Source organism: Eptesicus fuscus, chromosome 1, assembly GCF_027574615.1.
Source record: "Eptesicus fuscus isolate TK198812 chromosome 1, DD_ASM_mEF_20220401, whole genome shotgun sequence".
NCBI lineage: Eukaryota > Metazoa > Chordata > Mammalia > Chiroptera > Vespertilionidae > Eptesicus > Eptesicus fuscus.
Window position 1 is genome coordinate 126,878,949 of NC_072473.1, and position 21,618 is coordinate 126,900,566.

The 21,618-nt window shown below is 46.2% G+C and overlaps 1 protein-coding gene across 2 annotated transcripts in view; it reads left to right on the forward strand.

The window, feature by feature from the left end:
* PFKFB1 (6-phosphofructo-2-kinase/fructose-2,6-biphosphatase 1) overlaps positions 1 to 21,183 on the forward strand; it is a 41,554-nt gene extending 20,371 nt beyond the window's left edge. For both annotated transcript variants that reach the window (XM_008158288.3, XM_054718454.1), the window contains exons 7-14: positions 1,742 to 1,863; positions 5,948 to 6,155; positions 8,771 to 8,917; positions 12,924 to 13,028; positions 16,705 to 16,834; positions 19,671 to 19,733; positions 20,727 to 20,791; positions 21,124 to 21,183. In XM_008158288.3, the coding sequence (XP_008156510.3) occupies positions 1,742 to 1,863; positions 5,948 to 6,155; positions 8,771 to 8,917; positions 12,924 to 13,028; positions 16,705 to 16,834; positions 19,671 to 19,733; positions 20,727 to 20,791; positions 21,124 to 21,183 (900 nt within the window). The remainder of the gene's footprint in view (positions 1 to 1,741; positions 1,864 to 5,947; positions 6,156 to 8,770; positions 8,918 to 12,923; positions 13,029 to 16,704; positions 16,835 to 19,670; positions 19,734 to 20,726; positions 20,792 to 21,123) is intronic.
* Positions 21,184 to 21,618: the final 435 nt, after the last annotated feature.

Here is a 21,618-nt window from a genome sequence, read left to right on the forward strand (position 1 = left end):
GGATCGAACCCACAACCCGCGCATGTGCCCTGACGGGGAATAGAACCATGACCTGGTTCATAGGTCGACGCTCAACCACTGAGTCACACTGGCTGGGCAGAAGTAACAAGATTTTAGACAGAGTGATCAGTCACAAAGCTATCATGAACATTCAGGCAAAAGAAAATACAGGCCACCTAGGCCCGGGTGAGCCCAAGTGGCCCTGGGTCTGGGAGAGGCCAAGCGTCCCTGGGTCCGGGTGAGACCATGCGTCCCTGGATCCGGATGAGGCCTCGTGCACCTAGGCCCGGGTGAGCCCAAGTGGCCCTGGGTCTGGGAGAGGCCAAGCGTCCCTGGGTCCGGGAGAGACCATGTGTCCCTGGATCCAGGTGAGGCCTTGTGCAACTAAGCCCGGGTGAGGCCACGTGCCCCTGGGTCTGGGAGAGGCCAAGCTTCCCTGGGTACGGGTGAAGCCAGATCCTGTGTCCGGGTGAGGCCGTGCGCCCCTGGATCCATCCGGGTGAGGCTGGGTCCCAGGCCCGGGTGAGACCACGCGCCCCTTGGGTATGGATGAGGCCACGTGCCCCTTAGTCCAGGTGACGCCGTGCCCCTGGGTTCGGCCGAGACCAAACCAGAGGGAGTTGGACCTCCATTACCACCATTTGTCCACCATCCAGAGCTGAGGGGTCAGTGCTGACATGTACACATAAGGAACTACTGGACATCGAAATTAGGTCTCAAAAGAACTGTTGGTCCAGGGGGAAGCTCGCTACAGATTGATTCATTTGCCTGTCAGCATAAATATTATTGCTCGTCTCACATTCAGTTCTTATTAGTATATATCTAGTGACATATGATCTCGTTCATCTAGAGGAAATGATGAACAACATAGACTGAGGAACAAGAACAGAACCAGAAGCAAGGAGGCATCGATCGGACTATCGGGCCTCAGAGGGAGGATAGGGGAGGGTAGGGGGAGGGTGGGGGGAGGGGGAGAGTTCAACCAAAGGACCTGTATGCATGCATATAAGCCTATCCAACGGTTAAGTTCAACAGGGGATTGGGGCATGCGTGGGGAGAGGGGTGGGATGGGAATGGGGGGATGAGGACAAATATGTGACACCTTAATCAATAAAGAAATTTAAAAAAAAAAAAAAAAAGAAAAGAAAATACAGGCCAATTGAAGGATATTTATAAGATATAGTGGAGAGGATTTTGGTGCCTGCTGAGGGGAGGGGAATGTTAGGAAGGGACTCATCTAGGATGTCTCCCAGTTGCCTTTTAGACTTTGTTGACTGAGTGGATGATAGTGTCCTTCACTGGGATGGGTGGAGAAGGTAGGTACTGAGAGAATTGGAGATGCCAGCCCTAAAGCAAACATGACATATTCTCCCAGGAAACACTCGATACATGTAAGCTATTGTGACCCCTGGCCAAGATCTCCTGTTCTTCAACCATTTCTCATGGCACAATCTCCAGGCCTCTTATAAATGTTCTTTTTAAACAGTGCGTACTAGAACTGAATATAATGCAACATACGTTATTTGGCCACACAAAGATATAAGTAATGAAGAGTCACACAGTCCAGATTTTCTTCCACTGACTCATTTTATAAACTTGGGCAAAACCCTTTCTCCAACTCTCAGTTTTACCATCTTTATTATGAGGGATGTTTTACTCAATGATCTCTAACGGCCTTTCCCAAGGGCACTGTCAGAGTCTCTGTCTTCCACGGTCCCTCTGTCCTTCTCTCTTCTCCCAGCAAGTGAAACTCGGCAGCCCTGATTACATAGACTGTGACCGAGAAAAGGTTCTGGAAGACTTTCTGAAAAGAATCGAATGCTATGAGCTCAATTACCAACCCCTGGATGATGAACTGGACAGGTAAGAGCCCAGAACTCCACAGTCCAGGTCTAGATGCTTAGCCCTGTTTCAATATGCTGTAGGACCTAGGAAATTTCTTCCCTCTGTGGACCTCAATCAGCTCCTGTATCTGTAACATCAGGGAGCTGGACTTGATTTGTATTCAAGGGCCCTCCTAGTTCTAATTATCAATGAGGTGGTGATTCATTGACGTGCAAGGTGTTCACAAGAGGATTGAAGTAGTGTTTTCCTGAGCAACATGGACATATCAGGGACCTGATCTTTGGTGGGGGTGTGGACAGACATTTATAGTTCCTCCTGTCTTTGTTGCTATTATTTTTTGAAACGTATTCTTTACTTGTAGATGGCATTTCAGTTTCCAAACATGTTCACATTCTTTGTTTCATTGAATCCCCTGTAAAGGTGACTAAAATAGGTCTTATGATCAGAAATGTTCAAGAAGAAGAAATTGAGTCTTAGAGAGCTTGAAACTACTTGCCCAAGCTCCTACCATTAGAGCTAGGATTCTAACAACATATTCTGTCTCCTAGCCATGTCTCTTCTTACAATGCCCACGTATACCTCTTCAATTAATAAGTAGTAGGTCCCTCCGGGTGTGGTGTACATGGGTTAAATAAGAGCAAGAGAGTTGGGTTCTATTCTCAGGTAGCTTCCTATAGTGCCTTGAAATATGGGAAGACACATGAAAAATTTGAAACTTTTATTCCTAATACCAGATAAAGATAGGAGAGGTGTTAGCTGTCAGTACAGGGAAGATGTAAGTTTTAGACATGGGTTGTTCCCAGAGCCCTACTCTTTTTCAAAATGGGTTGTGATGAGAAGAGACTTTCAGAGTCACTCAGACTCTGTAATCCAAGTGAGAAGGGTAAGGAGGTTTCAAGCTGAATACTACCCTAAGAAGTTTAAAGAACATCCTTCTAGCTCTGTCTAACTGAAGTCCTAAGAGGTGAGCATTGTTACTGCCTCACTCCTCAGACAGAGAAACAGAGACCCAGAGCAGGGCAAGGGCTTATCTGAGGCCACATAATGAATCAGTAGCAGAATATATACTCAAACACTTATCTCCAAACTTCCAGCCTGGTTCTTCCCTTCTCACATCCCTAAGTCATAAAAAATGTCACATGAGGCTTAGACACACAGTGCAAGGGGCAGGACCTTAGGTATAATTGTGAAGTTTGTTCACTGTACAAGGATATTTAGGTCAAGGGTATACTTACTTTTCTCACCAAGGCATGTGTGCTGGAGTGGGGCTGTTTCTGCCCTGAGGAAAGTGTAACTTTTTGCAGTTTCCACAGGCAGCACAGGGGCTAGCAGCCTATGGTGAAAGAAATTTGAAGGAGAGGAGCTGAGGTGAATGAATGGCATGGAGAAAGCCCCTAGCCTTCTAGCCTTCAACCTATATTCCTGCAGGTGCTCAGTTAGTGTTTGATGAATCAGTTTGAGCATCACGGTTGACTTTAATCATTTTTCCATGAACAGACATTTATAGTCCATGCCTCAGGGCTCATCCCTAAGCTCTGCCCTAGGAACCCAAAGAGGGAAAGTCTGTCCCTGCTCTGATAGAATGACCATTTTGTTGGGGAAGACAATGAGTATGCAGTTGATCAGAATAGCGGGGATGATCAAACAAGTGGCCTGGAGGAACACAGAGGAGAAGACCCAGCTCATCTTGGAGGAAGAGGTCTAGAAGAGCAGGTTTACCCAGTAGGTGGACTAGACATGTGTTTAGGGCACCAACAAGGAAGAGGCTACCAAAAATAAGAAGAAAATAATCTTGAAATATTTTAATATTTTATATTTCCAGCATTAAGGTAGTCAAAATAGTAAAAATAAAACCAGAACTTGGTAGAACCTCCTTATAATATAGACTACTAGAGGCCCAGTGCATGATTGAATCATGCACGTGTAGGGTCCCCTACACACTTTCGCTTTTCGCGGTGGAGCGGGGTGCCTGTCCGCTGGTGCACCAGGCCTTTCAGAAGCCTCCGGTGGCTTCTGAAAGGCCGGGTGCCGGAGCAGACAGGCACCCAGCTCCCCCACTTTTGATGGTCCGCGGCCCCCCTCAGTGGCAGCGGATCCATGCCTCTCAATGGCCAGATAGGCCACCCTGAGTCCCGCCCCCCAGCCTCCCGCCGCCCAATCGTGGGCGTAGCGGAGTGATGGTAATTTACATGTTACTCTATTATTAGATAGGATGATTTTTATTTTAAATTATATATGGTAGGGTGGAGTATTAGCTACTGTAATACTTTTTTTGTGAAGCACTTCTAAGTGACTTCACATGTCTGGGCTCAAAGAAGTCTTCCTAGAGAGAGTGAATGTACTGGCTGTAGAAGGATGGATACGTAGGGGCTCAACTTTGGAGACCAGGCAAGGAACACATTTTCAAGCAAAGAGAATAGCACTTCATAATGGCCTAGTTAAATCTGAATAAGAGTAGAGGAATACAGAGAAACACCCAGAAAAAGCATAAAGGCTAGAGTAAAACAGAAGTTATGAGCATGAGCCTGGAACAGTGAGGCGAGGCCAAATGGGACCAGTGTGTGAAGGCACCGAGAATGTCAGACTAAGCTGAGGAATTTGGAAATTCTCCTAGAGCCACCAAGAATCTAGTGTCAGGAACAGACAGTAACCAGACAACAATGCTACATCATATATTTGCTACCCTTAAGCTCTGAGGGTCCTTGGAGAGGTTGACCTTAGGCAAATCACTTCCTTCTCTCTGTTTCAGTTTCCTTACCCATAAAACAGAGATAATAATCTCTGCTTCCTATGATTGTTATGAGGATTCATGCACTTTGAAGTCTGCATTCCCTGCCAGAAGCTCCCAAAATGTTCAGCAAATATGAATGCCCTATGGGACCATTGGACATGAATGACAGGAAAGGGCATGCTGAGTATGGTGCAGATAGAAAGGCCTTCTTTAGGAATAACAGAGAGGCTTTCTGAAACCAAACCCATTGCTCACCGCCTTACCTGCTTTGGGGTAGTGCAGCTATTTCCATTCACTTGGTTTTGTTACTGTGCACACAAGGTTGCTAGTGTGTCACCCCATTGCCCTAGCCTCCCTCACCTCTTTCCAGGGATCACCCTGAACTCCTCACAATAAAACAACTTAGGAATTAGTGCCTGGCACAACAGATGCCTCAAAGTCTTGCTCCATGATTCTATTCTTGATTAGTCAAAGTCCCCCATTTCGAGCTCCTCTGCAAACAGGTTGTTGAATAATTTGATGATCATTCTGTGTATAGTTATTAGTTCATGACAAAGAGGAGACTGAAAAGTGGCTCTAAGCAAGGACCACAGGTTCCCCACTGATGTTGTGAACCACATCTGTATTCCCATGCCCCAGCACATGACACACCTTAGAGTATGTTTGTGGAATGGGTGTTGAGCATTGGTCATGCATTTCTAAGTATATATTCTTAACTGGCCTAAGAACTTCCAATCACAATGCTTAGATCAGACAAGGGTATATTTGTTGACTGCTTGGCCGATAGGGAAAGAACCCAACTCACTCCTCTTTCTGAGTAAGGAAGATACATATGCACAGAGACACAGCACACACAGACACAATCTTGAAAGTGCCTATAGAGTATCAAATACAATATATCACAGCAAAGATTCAAAGAACAGAGAAGCAGAGCTCAGGTCATGATTTGAAAGAGTGAGGGAGTGGGCAGATTTGGAGCTACTGGGGAGATGTTGGAGGTATCCAGAGACACAGAGGATTACTGCTCCTCTCCAAGTATGTCAGGAGTGTGAATCACAGAAGACAGAACCCCAGATGCCTAGAATGTGATAAGTGAAGGTGAAAAGACAACCTGGCTCAAGTTTAGACTGAGAAAAGGATATAGAGGGAGATGGTAGCAGGCAGTGAGCTTCTGAATGTGGCCAGGAACCAAGTTTCTGAAACAGGTACCTAGAATAAGAAAAGGCATGGCATCTTGTTAGAGGAAAGGTAGGTGAAAGCTGGGTTATGGAGGAAGCTTAAAGGCAGGGTGTGTAGTTGGGGTTTCTCTTGGGATTAGCCTTTCCACCATCAGCCCCTGAACTGCCCTTGCTCTTACTTGGACTGGCCCAGCCACCTGTCCTACATCAAGATCTTCGACGTGGGCACACGCTACATGGTGAACCGAGTGCAGGACCACATCCAGAGCCGCACAGTATACTATCTTATGAACATCCACGTCACACCCCGCTCCATCTACTTATGCCGGCATGGTGAGAGTGAACTCAACCTCAGAGGCCGCATTGGAGGTGACTCTGGCCTCTCAGCTCGGGGCAAGCAGGTAGGGAAGGCCCCATGTACCCAGAGGCATTGGCTGATCTGGACCAGGGGGTGCCACAGGTGGGTGGAGTAGCCACTACCTGGGTCCTGAAGATTGGGAGTCTCAGTGACAGGGTAGAAACAGGTTCTGGTCACTCCCACTCTTCTGCCCTGATAGCCACTCAGTCTTGAACCATCCTTGAATGCTACCATGTGCCCACAGGAGCTGCAAGGCTGAGAAGCTAGGTCCTGGCACTCCAGTCCTGCTCATATCTGCCTGCTTCTCCAACTCCAGCATGATAAGCACCTTGGCCCCGCCTGACTGGTCCTCTCATCTTCCTCACAACTCTGTGCCTTGACTTGTGCAGTTTCCCCACCTAGGCTGCCTTCTTCTGTCAGCTGATGACCATCACTTGCACAGGCAGCTACCCTGAAGTGTCCCACCCTTGAGTCCATCTTCTCCTCCCTTACTCAGGGCTGATGCTACACCCCTCCAACCCACTGCAGATCATCACACTGTCAGCACTTACCCCCCACCTGGTACTGCTTCCTTCCTGCCCCACCTCCCATACCCTTCCAGGGTCCAGTTGCTGCTCCATGGTCTGGTCTAGGAAGCCCTTCACTGTCCTCTCCAGTCCCCAGACAGCTTACCATGCCCTGGGCTCCATCTCTCCCAGTACTGGCCCATCTCTGACTTTATGGCATGAGTCCTTTCTATCCATCTAAGCATGGTGACCTGCGCATTATGGGTGCTGGCTCAATAAAGGGACACATTTTCCCGTGTTCAGCCCTGTGCCTAGGCTTATTAGCACAGGTCCTTGCTGGGGAAATCGCTTGGGGATGGGACAAATGGGATGTGGGTGCACAGGGAGGAAATGCCCTCTTTCATTGGACACTTGTGGCCTCATTTAATCTTCACAGCAGCTCTGTGGGGTGGGCATTACCATCACCAGTTTATGGATAAGGAAGCTAAGTCCCAGACAGGAGTAGAGAGCAGCCCCAAGTCAGACACAGTGGGAGCGAGGACTGAAAACCAGGCCTTCCTGCCTGCCCTCAGCAGCCCCACTGCAGAGGTGGCGTTGTCACAAGCAAGGGACTGTACCCATCCTCGTGGCTCCATTTCTGTGGCCTTCACACTGGCAGCCTCCCCTCAAGAGCAGACTCAGAGGCCACCAGAGGCATCACCCCCACCTCGTGGCACCACCTGCAGCCAGGAGTCTCTTGGGTGGGGCTGGCCACGGCCTTGCCCACCTAGCTCAGCACCCAGCTTGGACACATGGCCACTCCACACAAATGTGAGCGTGGACACACACCCGCCTGGCCCCCACCTTCACGGGTGGGCACAGGGCACCACGCCCTTTCCCAGGGACTGGCGCCCACATCCATTACAGTAGCTCTCACCTACCGTGTGCCAGGGGGTGCTCTGGGCGCTCCCCATCCACGAACTAATCTGCACCCGCAGAGACCAGGCTGGGTGAGCGAATGCTGTTCACATCTTACCGGCAGGAGGTCCCAGGCCAGAGAGGGCAGGGCCGCCCCAGGCACAGGGAGCCCGTGTAAGGGAGCTGCAGCAGTTCAACCCCATCACCTCCCCCCAGTCCAGGGCTCCTTCCACCAGAGCACACTGACTGCTGCCGACTCAGAGCCCACCCTTAGAGTGTGTGCACACAGTGCCCATATTCGGAAGTGTAAACGTGGGCTGTGTCTGTGCGTCTGTGCCCATGCTCCTCACACACATCTGCACCCATAATAACATGCCTATATCAGAGGAGAGGGAATCACTGGCTCCTCTGGGCTCCCACCGCCCTTGGTGGTTTCTCTCGGTGCCGTCACCGTTTCCCTCCCTGGACTGGCCGTGTCTGGAGAACAGGATACCCGGGTACTCAGTGCAGGTCCACACATACTCAGCACATGTTTGAATGTGGTTAGAACCTGGGTACCAGCACCCCTACTAAAGCAGTAAGAATTCAAAGAGGCAAAGAGAAATATTCCCAAAATCCCACTCCACCACATCTAGACCACACTCTGAGTACCCAGAACCCAAGAAATCTCTGCCCTGTGGTCTGGTGTCTGTTTCCAGTGCCTGTGTGGCCCTATCACAGAGTCTGTCCACCTAAAAGCAGGCCATATCACAGGAGTGTTGACCCCTAGGTGAAGGCGTGGCCAAAGGGATCAGGGGGATCTGTGAGGATATTGGTGTGGGCAGAACTTGGTCATGTGATGGATTATCCACAAACCTGTACTCAAGGCATCTATGAGTGCAGGATGGAGGCAGGAAGAGAAGGGAGATGGACTGTGGATGGAGAGCCTCCCTATGCACTCTTGTCCCAGTCTCCACAAATGTTAGAGGTGGACTGTTTGGAGGAATGAATAACTGAGTAGGGGGTTCAGTGAACAAGCATCAACAAACACACCCACACACATAAATGCACATATTCTATTCTATTCCCTTGGTCCGTAGTTACATGGGAAAGAATATGGCTTTTTATAAATTGGAAACATTTAAACTGTATTCTTGCTTGTTCATCATCATTCTACCATGTGTGATAGATCCGAGCTTGTTCTCATGGCTACCCTGTCTTCTTTCATTTCTCTCTTTCTCCCCTCCTCTCCTCATCTGTACCCTCTATTTTCCAGTATGCTTATGCCCTGGCCAACTTCATTCAGTCCCAGGGCATCAGCTCCCTGAAAGTGTGGACCAGCCACATGAAGAGGACGATCCAGACAGCTGAGGCCCTGGGCGTCCCCTATGAGCAGTGGAAGGCCCTGAATGAGATTGATGCGGTGAGATGTAGGGGAATGGATTTCCTGGTGGATGGTGGGGCTTCACTCTCAGCTTATACCCTGGGTTGCCTCTGATGGCTCCTATGGTAACCTAATTAATTCAACAAACATTTCTTGACAACCAATCATGTGCCAGACACTATTCTGTGTGTTGAGGATCCGTGAAGACCAGAACAGACAAGATCTCTGAACTCATGGAGCCCATATGCAGACAGTAAATAAGACACTGTATCTCATGTGACAAAGGGTTGTGAGAAGGGAAGTACAGGGACTATGGGAGGCTGAAGGTGCTCCTGACAAGATTTGGTGGTGTGAGATTTACAAGGAAAGCTTCCTAGATGAAGATGGAGATGAGAAAAGAAACAGGCAAAATGGTATGAGAGTGAGGAAATAAATTTAATTTCAGTGGCAAGGAACAGCTCATGTGAAGGCCCAGGGGTGAGAAGAGAGCATGGCGTGTTCAGAGAACGGAGGCTAGAACAGCAGAAAGGCTGGGATAATGATTGTGAGGTCTGGAGATAAGATTGGAAAGGAAGGTAGCTCATAGGGCTTTATATCGTGTTGAGGAATTTGGATGCTGACTTATACATGGGAAGCCATTGATGTAGTCTAAGTCAAGGAGGAATGGCTTGAATGTGATTCACTTTTTAAAAAAAAATAAGAAGACCATTCTGGCCACGTGTGGAGACTAGGTAGGAAGAAGGCCAGAAAGAGCATGTAAACTGGTATGGAGATGGCTGCATTAGTCCAGGAAGAGGTGAGGGTGTGATGGACCAGAGTAGTGGCACTGGAGATGGAACAAAGAAGAACTTGAGGAATATTTTATCAGACCCTTATCACATGGCAATCTCTCTTTGGGTCAGGTTTTCCCATGAGCTCTTTTTTAAAAAAATGTTTTTATTTGTTTTAGAGAGAGCGAGAGGGAGAGGGAGAGAGAGAGAAACATCAATGATGAGAGAAAGTCATTGATTGGCTGTCTCCTGCACACCCCACATTGCAGAAGGAGCCCACAACCTGGGCATGTGCCCTGACTAGGAACTGAACCATGACCTCCCGGTTCATAGGTCCATGCTCAACCACTGAGCCACACCAGCTGCGCCCATGAGTTCTTTGAAAAGGCATTGTTTCCTCTTCATTGTTTTACCTGCACGATAGATACACTGATATCAGATAGTGGCACATAGGTTATGATTGTTAGACCCCAAAGTAAAAGCTTCACCACAGATACAAATAACTTGAATGTAGGTAGGTTAACCTGCTTGCCTACTAAATATGCCTCTATAAATACTGACAAGTATATATGTGTATATATACATACATATGTCCTTAATGATAGATGTACAGCAATACCCATACTTACAAAAAGGGATATGTAGCATTGTTCTGCATATCACATATATTTGCTATAAGATACATGCAAGAAAATATGTCAACTCTTCATCCTAACAGTTCAGTTATGGTTTGTTTCTTGCACACATGTGATATAAACATTTATTTGATACCTACTTTGTTTCACAAAATCTCTTTCACATATTTTGGTTCCTGTCTTCACTGAATTTTCAGGCTAAACAGGTTAGACAGAGGAATAAACAGAGGAATACAAAGCAGTGTGTGTAATACAGGCTCTGGTAGGCTAGACTGTGGGTGCATAGATGTCGGGGCAGGACATGTGGCCCAGCCAGGATCTGCCTGGAGGAAGTGATGCCAATGTTAACTTGGCAGGTTAATAGTGAGCCAGATAGAGAATATCAGGAGTGGTATGCCAGGCAGAGAGAACAGCTTAAACAAAGAGGATATTGTGTGTGTACAGCTGCTAAGGTTGTAGCAGTGGGGGCTAAGAGGGAGGAAAAAGGAATAGATTTGAGAGAAATTTAGGAGGTAGAATCCCAGCAATGGGCTATGAGGGTGTGGATGAGGAAGAAGCAAGAATTTAGAATGATGTCTAAGTTTCTGGTTTGTTTTCCATGATCAATAATATATGGATAATTAATTCCATTTATTGAGTCTTTAAAATGTGCCTTATATATCCTGTACTAGTCTCTTTTGCACATATTACCTCTCAGATTCAAAACACTCTTGTGGGGTAATTGTAATTCTGATCATTTTGCAGATGAGGAAAATAAAATTCAGAGAGGTTGGGCAGTTTTCCTTAAGTCAGTAGGGAACCAGTGACCATTTCCACTGGCAACAGGTTCACAGAATGCCTCTGGATAGAAAGTCAAAGCCAATCTGGAAGGATGTTGTGTGTCCTGTAGGGTGCACTTTCTCCCATGGGCAGGGCCAGTTGAAGAAATTTGACAATGCATAGCTGTTTGTGGGCTGGGGAAGAGGTGAACCTCACACCAGAGCCAGCTGCTTCCCCTACAGGAAGGTCTAATCCTTAGAATCCACACAACCGGATAGAAAACTTATAAACTCAACATGGCTTCCCTGCCCCACCAGCAGCCACCTCACTTCTGGGGATTTCTAAGTGGATTCGGAACTCTCATATGCTCCTGAGGGACAGTCTCTGAGCTCTCAATCCCTCCTTTGGGTGAAGAGAGTGTATCTCCCGTATGCCCACTCTGAAACTGTTAGGGATTTACTAATTCTTGCCTTCTGAGATGTCTGGATAGCTGTTTATCTGCCAGAGATCCTTGGGCAGAGGTAGGGGCAAGAGGGATGAGAGATGCTCTAAAATGGGAGAACCCTGCTGTGGATGCATAAACTTGCACACACAGTTACAGATACTCACCTCAGTATGCTTACAGTCACAGATATGCACTTCATGGACACTAGTCAGACACAGGCTCTCTCTCAGACACATCTACCAATAACAGCCACACCATACGCACAGACACATACACACTTAAGACACACCTAGAGATACATGCAGACACAATCACAATCACCATAGACACACATGCAGTCTTTGCACATTTCTATATCACATGAGCACAGAGGCATACCATGGGCATACACACAGTATATCACAGCCTCAAGCATATTATCACAAATTCACACAGGCTTCAGACATAGGCACACAGATGTTCACACATATCCACCAGAAACATAATCAGGGACAAACAGATACACATGCCACAGACACACTGAGGTACACATGGAAAGACAGACCACAGAAACATTCATGGAGGCACTTTCTCAGATGCTCAGACACCCTGTACACACACAATCACATGAGCACACTACATATGATGAGACAAATATACAAACACAAAGCATAGATCCCTAAACACACCACAGGTACACACCATAAGCATGCTGCACACACACACACATGCAAAGTCACAAATCCTTAAGCCCACATATTTATTTACTTTTTTAATCCTCACCCAAGGATATTTTTTCATTGATTTCTAGGGAGTGTAGGAGGAAGAAGGAGAAGGAGAGAGAGAGAGAGAAACATCGATGTGAGAGAGACGTATTGATTGGTTGCCTCCCACACGCACCCCTACAGGAGCTGGAGCATCTGCACCTGAGATAAGTGCCCTTGACCGGGAATCAAATCCGTGACCATTTGGTCCATAGGCCAATGCTCTAACCACTGAGCAACTGACCAGGGCAAACCCACATATTTATAAAATACACATATGTACAATATACACCTACAAACCTGTTGGGATAATCATATAGGAGAACATCTATACACATGTACTCTCATATCTGCACAGCCACATACCTCGTGCACACACACACACACACACACACACACACACACACACACATACACTCAGACAACAGGCACAAACCAAAAGCTGTGATCACAGAAACATAGGTGCTACTGTTCTACAATCATTTGGCCTTAAAACTATGGTAAAGGCTGGCCAGGCTGGCATGGCTCAGTGGTTGAACATCGACCTATGAACCAGGAGGTCACAGTTCAATTCCTAGTCAGGGCACTTTCCCGGGTTTCGGGCTTAATCCCCAGTGTGGGGTGTGCAGGAGTCAGCCAGGCTGTGTGGATTTCACCATGTGAATACTTTTGTCCCCAAATAATTTTTCTCAGGGTGTCTGTGAGGAGATGACCTATGAAGAAATCCAGGAACATTACCCCGAGGAATTTGCACTACGGGACCAAGATAAATATCGGTACCGCTATCCCAAGGGAGAGGTAAGCTTTGAAGAGTGGACTGATTCCTAGAACTCCTCCTCAGTATCCTCATTCCAACCCTCAAGGTTTCATAGTTTCCTAGATTGCTTTCGAAACAGAATAAAGCATATATTGCAGCAACTGCCACCCACAGGCACGTGATTATCTGGCCCTCGGCCGACTCAGATTCTTGGCTATGGGCAACAAATTCCTCTGTTTTAAAAGCTATATGTTTGCCCTGACCAGTGTTTCTCAGTGGTTAGAGCATCGGCCCATGCATCAAAGGGTCTCGGGTTCGATTTCCGGTCTAGGGCATGTACCTGGGTTGCAGGTTCGATCTCGGGCCTTGGTCGGGTTTGTGTGGGAGGCAACCAATCGACGTGTCTCACATCGATGTTTCTCTCTCCCCTCACGTCCATCCTCTCTAAAAATCAATGGGAAAAATATCCTCCAGGTGAGGATTAAATAAACAAATAAATGAATGAAATAAAAGCTACATATTTGCCTGCTGTTTCCTTTCTGCCTTTCAGGAGGACTCACCTGACCTAGACTTTGTCTCTGGTATACTTTCACTAAAGGCACTTGAACTACTTCAACATACTCTAATTTCCTGACATTTTATTGTCAAGTTGTCTAAAGCTCCAGCCTCTCTGAGAAGTGGGTTGGAGTCCAAATGGACAACGGCTAATATTTTAACCTACTTCTTTGCCACCACATGAACCAGACCATCAGTTCTTTATCCCCATATGAGGTGAATCCTCATTGCTTTCTACACAGCCTCCATTTAGCTAGTTCAACAGTTTAGAGTATTTATTAGTTATACACCATTTCTGATACAAATTCCTGGGAATGGTTATCAGAAAAAAGCTAACATCAGGGAATACAAAACAAATGATAGCCTGTGTTACAAAGCATTTTCACTTTTTTAACTTCATCCTCAGAAATGACATTATACAGTTGGTCTGAGTTTGCCCTCATTTTCCTTTGTATATTTGAGGCTCTGTCATTAGAGGCATATAAATTTAAAGAAATTATATCTTCTTAGCAAATTATATATTTAATTATTATATAGTGAGCCAACCTCTTTTCTGCTAAAAATGGTTTTGCCTAAAAGTGTATTTTATTTAATATTATTATAGCTATATAAGATTTCTTATAGTTAGTATTTGCCTAGTTTATCTTTATCTGCTTATTGTTTTGAGCTTCTTTTTGTCTTTTTGTTTTGTGTTTGTTATAAACAGTGCATAGTTGACTTTTGTTGTTTTTAATACAAATTGCAAATATATGTCTTTTGAATGGTAGGTTTGGTACATTTACTTTTACTGTAATCACTAATTTGTTTCAGCTTATTTCTGTTCTCTTGTTTGGAGCTCTCTATGCTTTGTTTATTTTTTTTCTCTTTTCCTCCCTTCTTTAGAATTGATAGAGTTTTTAAATCTATATTTGAGTTATATCAAGTTTCCATTCTTTTAGAGGTTGCTCAACATTTTAATATGCAGGACTAACAAAATCTAAAATCCATCTTTCCCCTAAATTAAGAATTTTAACTCTGGTCATTCCCTCTCCCAACTTACATGTTCATTACTCTTGTATTTTAGTGCAACCTTGTGTCTTAATCTTCAAATGAATTCTTATTGTTATTATTAAATGTGTTATTGTATATAATCAGTGCTTGTTTATATTTAATCACATGTTTACCAATTCCTTTGATCAATTTTTCTCCTTGCATCTCAAGTTTTCCCTCTGGGTTCAATTTCCATTTTCCTTTAGAAGTTTATTAGGAGGATCTGTTGGTAGTAAACTCACCATTTTTGTCTAAAAATATATTGGTGGGGTTCAGTCCTGGATGATACTTTTGGTATAAAACTCTAGGTTCATGGGTGTTTTCTCTCAGCACTTTGAAGATAGTACCCCCCCCTCTGTCTTCTGACTTCTAATATGGCTAAGAAGTCTCCTATCAGTCTAATTGGTATTTCTTTTCTCTCTACCTGTTTTTTATCTTTTTTGCTTTTAAGTTCTACTCTGATATGTCTAGATATTAATTTCTTTTGATTTACCTTGCTTGGGTTGGATACCTGTACCTGAGAATTGGGATTTTCATCAATTCTAGAAAAACTTGAATTATTTTTCTCTCACATGTTCTCTATTATCTCCTTCTGGAAACACAATTAGATATGTGTTAGTCCTGTCTCTATTCTTTAGGGCTCCTATTTTTCTTATTTTTTTTATCTCTTTGCTGCAGTTGGAATAATTTCTTCAGCTCTGTCTTCCAAATTCCTATTTCTTCTGTTGTATCTAAATTTCTGTTTAATCCAACAATTGAGTTTTAAATTTTAATTAATATATATATATATATACATATATTTTGTTTCTAGAATTCGATTTAGTTCTGTTACAAATGTACATCATGTATTAGGTAGCATCTTGTTTCTTTCTTATATTTTTTACTCCATCTTTTAATTTTTAAACATATTCGTTTTATATTTTGGATTATTCATCTTGATTTTTTAAGGTTTTCATCTTGTTTGTTTTTTTCTGTTTATTTTCTTAATAAATAATAGTTTAATTCATAATAGTTTACTTTTCTTTGTGTATTGTGAGCTTCAGTTTGGCAAAGATGTATCTGTGGGATTCCCATGTGGTGTGAGTTGAGAGAATCCAGAGAAAGTGTCTCTTTGCTTCTTTCAGACACTCTGAGAAGCTAACAACTTGTATCACTTTTTTTTAAACTCTCAGCTTAGCATTTTCTAAAACACGTGGATAGTAAGATTCTGAACCAAAAACCCACTTGAGGGTAGACTTGTGGTTGTACATTCTTATAGGAGGCATTTTCTAAATTTTTATACTCAGAGTCAGAGACAGATATAAGTTCTTATTGTTTCCCTTTGCCTATATATACTTTTTTTCTAGTTTATACTTTTATTGAGGATGTAGCCCTTTGAGGGTCTCAGGTTTATTGGAGAAATTCAGCCCCAACTCCCTACTTTGTGTATACCTAAGGCCTTGTCTCATGTCTCTATAAAGTTTTAAAAATTCAAGCCTCACCCGGCCAGTATGGTTCAGTGGTTGTGCGTCAACCTATGAACCAGGAGGTCACAGTTTGATTCTGGGTCAGGGCACATGCCCGGGTTGTGGGCTCGATCCCCAGTAGGAGGCGTGCAGGAGGCAGCCGATCAATGATTCTCTCTCATCATTGATGTTTCTATCTCTCCCTCTCCCTTCCTCTCTGAAATCAATAGAAATATATTTAAACAATAATAATAAAATAAAAACTCAAGCCTCTTGGAAAACATGATTACAGATGCCTCCATGGCAGTTGTTGCTTCCACATCCACTTAGCACTCTTGTTTACCAAGGTTTTCTTCATTTTGGAACCCTATCTTTATAATGTTTCCTTAATTTTCTTGAAAAGTCAGCAGTGCGGACATTTCTTTTATCTAGCTTTTCTAGGAATTTTTTGTAGTGAGAAGTTTTATTATTGTTATAGATATCTAGTTGAATATATTGATTGCTCCCCATTTAACAGATGAGAAACCAAGACCCTAAGAAGGAAGGGAGTTGCCTAAGGTCATACTGCTGGGTCAACAGCTGAACTAGTACCACATCCAGGTTTTCCTGATTTCTAGTCTAGAGTTCCTCTCCTCTGGGCAACTGTGCCTCATCTCCCTTTCTTACCGAAGTATTTTCTTATTTTTAGTCCTACGAGGATCTGGTTCAGCGGCTGGAGCCAGTTATAATGGAGCTAGAACGGCAGGAAAATGTACTGGTCATCTGCCATCAGGCTGTCATGCGGTGCCTCCTGGCCTACTTCCTGGATAAGAGCTCAGGTACCACTGTCCTCTCTGCTCCTGGCATAGGGAGCTGGATGTCATTTGAGACCCTGACACTAGCAATTAGTGGTTTATATCTTAGTAGTTAAGAGCACAGTGTCTAGAACAAAGATGTCTGAGTTCAAGTTCTTGCTCTGTCGCATACTAGCTTTGGCAAATTACTTTAACCTGGCCTCGGTTTCCTCTTCTGTAAAATGGGGAAGATAATGATGAAGTTTAAATAAATCAAAATGTGTAAAGAGCTTAAAATAGTTCATGACACATAGCGTGGGCTACATAAGTCTTAGCTACTATTATTAGTATTACTACCATTCTGAGCTAATGTCTTCAAAGCCGGCCTTAACAGTCTGCCTTGGTCTGGAAAAGCTGAGCTAGTGTTTCTCTGAAGCATGCTGTCAGCAGGTGGTAATGGACCTTCCCTGACCTCATGATCCTGATTTTAGGTTTCTATATTTGCTGTAGAGGTGATTTTCTCAAGATAGTGTTTTCATTGTTTTATATTTAAATGATTATTTCTTTTTCTAAAAAATGTCGACATTGTTGAGTATTTATACACTGAGTACACATACTGAATCGCAAACTCAGGCAGGTGGCCTGACAAAAGACTATTGTGCCACCCTCAAGTGAGAGTCCACTTCTGACAGGGATGCTGACGTGTTGGCATCTCCTGGACACTGTGAGGGTGTATGAGGACAGCGCAAAGCCGTATTTGAAGTGGGCAGTGTTTGCAGATTTGTCTTGTTTCTCTGTTGTTAACTTCAAAACCAAGGGCACTTGTAATATACAGTCATCCAGATTTGGAACCTGGGGAACTTGAGAACTTCACATTGGACAAATCATTCCCTCAATTTCCTCACTGAAAAGGGGTGGTGGGGGTCCCTGTGCTACTAGACTTCTGATACCATCCACACATCTACTGCTCGGTGTTATCTTTGAGACTGCAAGGCAAGCACAGTAACCTGACTGTGCAGGTGAGGAAATGGTGGCTTTGAGAGGTCAAGTGACTGGCCCTATCTAGGTCACAGGGCTTAGAGGGGTTGGGAGGGACATTAATCCCAGATGCATTCCAGAAGCCTTCCCCTCTCACACACACATGGAATGTGTGGGTGGCTCATGCGTGTCCTATTGGCACACTACTTTACCCGCCATAGGAGAAGCTACAGGCACCAAGGCTGGTGGCTCCACCACCAAAGAGAGCACCGTTGCTCGGTCCTACCTGCTTTCATGCACAGGACACACCAGCTGTTCACAGCTACCCTGGGAGCTGAGCCAGGCAGGCTGAGCACAAGCTCCGACCCCTATTACTCAGGTGAGGAATGTGAGGCCCAGAGAGATGATGTGACTAAGGATGCAGACCCAGCAAACCTCACAGCTAGGGCACTCTCGGAGTACACCTAATCCAATCCTATGCTGTGAGAGATGGGAAGTCTCAGAGCCAGAGAGAGAAAAGGTAGGGCCAGGCCACTTGTGGAGGTTGTGGCAGAGCAGGGTCAGAGACCTCAGGCAAGTGGGTTCCCTATTCTGAGTTTGTTCCCTCACATCTGCCATGAGGAACAGTAACTCCTGCAGAGTATCAGCAAGGATGGAAGGAGATAGTGCACCAAAGTGCCGGGCCCAGGGCCTGACAGTGATGCTGACCAAGAGGAGGAGAAGGAGCAGTATGGACACCTAGGAAATGGCCAAAACAGATGTCTCAGGTGGCTGGGAGGGCATGGCAGGCCCCTTAAAAGTGTAAGAGAGGCCCAACCAGCATGGCTCAGTGGTTGAGTGTTGACCTATGAACCAGGAGGTCACAGTTCTATTCCGGTAGGGGCGCTTCATCCCAGTGGGGGGCCATGCAGGAGGCAGCTGATCAATGATTCTCTCTCATCATTGATGTTTCTATCTCTCCCTCTCCCTTTCTTTCTGAAATCAATAAAAACTATTTTTTTTAAAGTGTAGGAGGGATTCTAGGGATGAGAAGCCATGAAGGGTGGGTTCTGGCTTAATGAAAGGAGATAGGGAGTGGTATGGGCAGTCTGGGTGGATGGACAGGTGGAGGTGTCAACCCAAGATACTGTGAGCCCCTCAAAGAGTGGCAGCAGACTTCAGTGGACAGAGCACACAATTGAACTCAGAGGGTTCTGGGTTCCAGGCCCAGGGCTGCCACTCTCTGGCTGTGTGCCTTAGGACGAGTGTCTTTACTCTGAGAACCTCGCTTTCCTCATCTGTACAATGGGCCTGATCATCCCCTCTCCTCAGGGCTGTCTGATAAATACAACCTAGGCCCATACAAGAAATTATAAGTGGATATTGAGAGAACTTTATGCATCATAGTCGATAACTGGAAACAAGGGAATAATGCTTGTCCATCAAAAAGAGTGAGAGGAATCAGAGGGCGCAAACCTGGGAGGGGGAAAGCTGTGCAGGCTGCCCAAGTACCCACACACCTCATCGCAGGGTCTGGTGTGCAGTAGGGTCTCAGGAACCCTTCGGGAGATGCACTGTGGGCCTCTGTGGCTGGGAGCCTGTGGAAGAACTGGGGCCAGGGGTGGGGTGGGAAGTGGGAGTGGTTGGAGACCTGTGAGTGAGGAGGTAGGCTATCTCCAGGGTGGCTAGCCTGACCATCCCGGGGGACCCACAGTCTGACTGCATTCCCCAGGGCCCTCCTGCCTCCCCTCTGCTCTCTTCCTCACTGGCCACCCTGTAGCTGTGGGGGAGTGGGCCCCAGGGGAGGCCGGCCATGAGGAAGGGCTGTGGACAGGGGAGAGTGCTGTCAACCTGTAGGCCTGGGACCTGGGACACCCCCCCCCCAGCACTCTGTCTCTGATGGGTGCTTTCTCCTCCTTTCCAGATGAGCTGCCGTATCTCAAGTGCCCTCTGCACACAGTGCTCAAGCTCACACCTGTGGCTTATGGTGAGACCCCCCGCCCACCTTTATCTGGGGAAAGATACATAGAGGCCATGAGCTTGCCTCTAGTACCTACCATTTGCCCAGTAGAGTCCTAGGGGAGGTTCCTTGGGTGGGTAGTTGGATGTCCTGGTAGAGGTGGGCCTGGTGGTGGCAAGATGAGTACTGAGCATAGAACACCAAACTGTAGCAGGGTGACAGGGGGTTGGGTGGGGGAGAATAGTCTCCAAAAGGGACCAGAGGAACAATTAAGTGTATGTTGGGGCCAGATTGAAGAAAGGCCTCAAAGGCTAGACTCTCTCTTGGGGCATTAGTTAGCTGTGAAGTGTTCATGAATAGGGAAGAGACAGACAAATCTTTCTGGACTGTGAACAGGACAAATGCTGTACTGAGTCCCAGAGTAGAGTGCAACCCAGAGATGGAGCTAAAGGGGCTTCCACAGGCATTGGGTCTCCTCTGCCAGCCCCAGCCCCATGATACCACCGTCCTCCTTCAGGCTCCCCAGAACTCGCTGTGACCGCCACACCTTGAAGGTTCCATAACCATTGTCCTCTAATTACACTTTATCTGGGGCTGATGGTCTCAAGGCAGTGGCCCAGACCTCCTCCACCACTTCACCACCTGACAGAGCTGGGAGGACCGCAGAGCTCCATCATTATTATCTAGACTAGAGTGCTGTCCCACAGACCACAAGACTTCGGGAGCCTGGAGATCATCTCTTTTCTTCTCGCCATTGACAGTTGAGCAACTGAGGCTCAGAGACCACTGAGGCAATTAGGGGAAGAGCTGGGAGGTTGTCTCTTTGGTGGCCTCTTAGGCCCGGTGTCTTCCCCACACAGCACAGAGCTGGTATAAGTTCCCTCCCTACAGGGAAGTCACAACTACACACAGCATGGAGCTGGGGGTGTGGGTGGTGATGGGCACGTTAAGGAATGACACCTCAAGGAAGACTTAGTCTTTCCTTTGGGGCTTATGGATGGATGGGTTTTTCTTTTTGAGGATGCAAAGTGGAGTCCATCTACCTGAATGTGGAGGCCGTAAACACACACCGAGAGAAGCCTGAGGTATGCGGGCACATGGTGAAAGCACCCTCCCCACCCAAAGGGCCACCCCAGTGCCACAGACCTTGGGTGTTTTGCACCATCAGATAGAATAACCAGCACCTGGAAATGCTGGATCCTCCGCCCAGATTGGAGGCACCATGGAGATGCAGGGCTAGAGCAACCCCTCCCAAAAAGGCCTCAGACCAGACTCCTCCAGGCTCTCCTGAGAAAAGGATCAGGATGCAAGCCTGGCTGAGGGAGGGTAGCCTGGTAGTGAGGACAACCAACAGGGCATGGGCTGGGGCTCCACACTACCGTCTCCTTCCTGTTAATCCTGGGCTTTCTTCTCTCAGAATGTGGACATCACCCGAGATCCTGAGGAAGCCCTGGACACTGTCCCTGCCCACTACTGAGCCCTCTCCAGGAAGTCAAACTACCTCTTTCCTGACTGTCTTCCACCTTTAGAAGCTTCTATCCTTGCTCTTCTACACTGAGAAGACTTTGGATTTGGTCTCACTGGGACATCCTGCTTCCAGTGAAGAAGCCCTCGGCAGTTCCAAAACAGGTGTCGATTTCTAGCTACAACCAAGGAGCTGTCTAGCTCTGGATGAAACTTTTTCCTTAATTTTCATTCTCTGATCAATGAAAACTTCTCTTACTGCCTCTAAGAGGGGAGAGGTGGTCATTGTGAGGCTTCTCCCACAGGATCTTCTTAAGATCCCGACCCCGCAAAGTGGCTCTGGTGATGTGGGGATGTGGAATGGGTGAGAGCTTCCTGGAGGAAAGACTTCTGGGAGGAGATAGGTCTCTGTGTCTGCCTATGGGCTTTGTTCTTTGGTGGGCAGTGT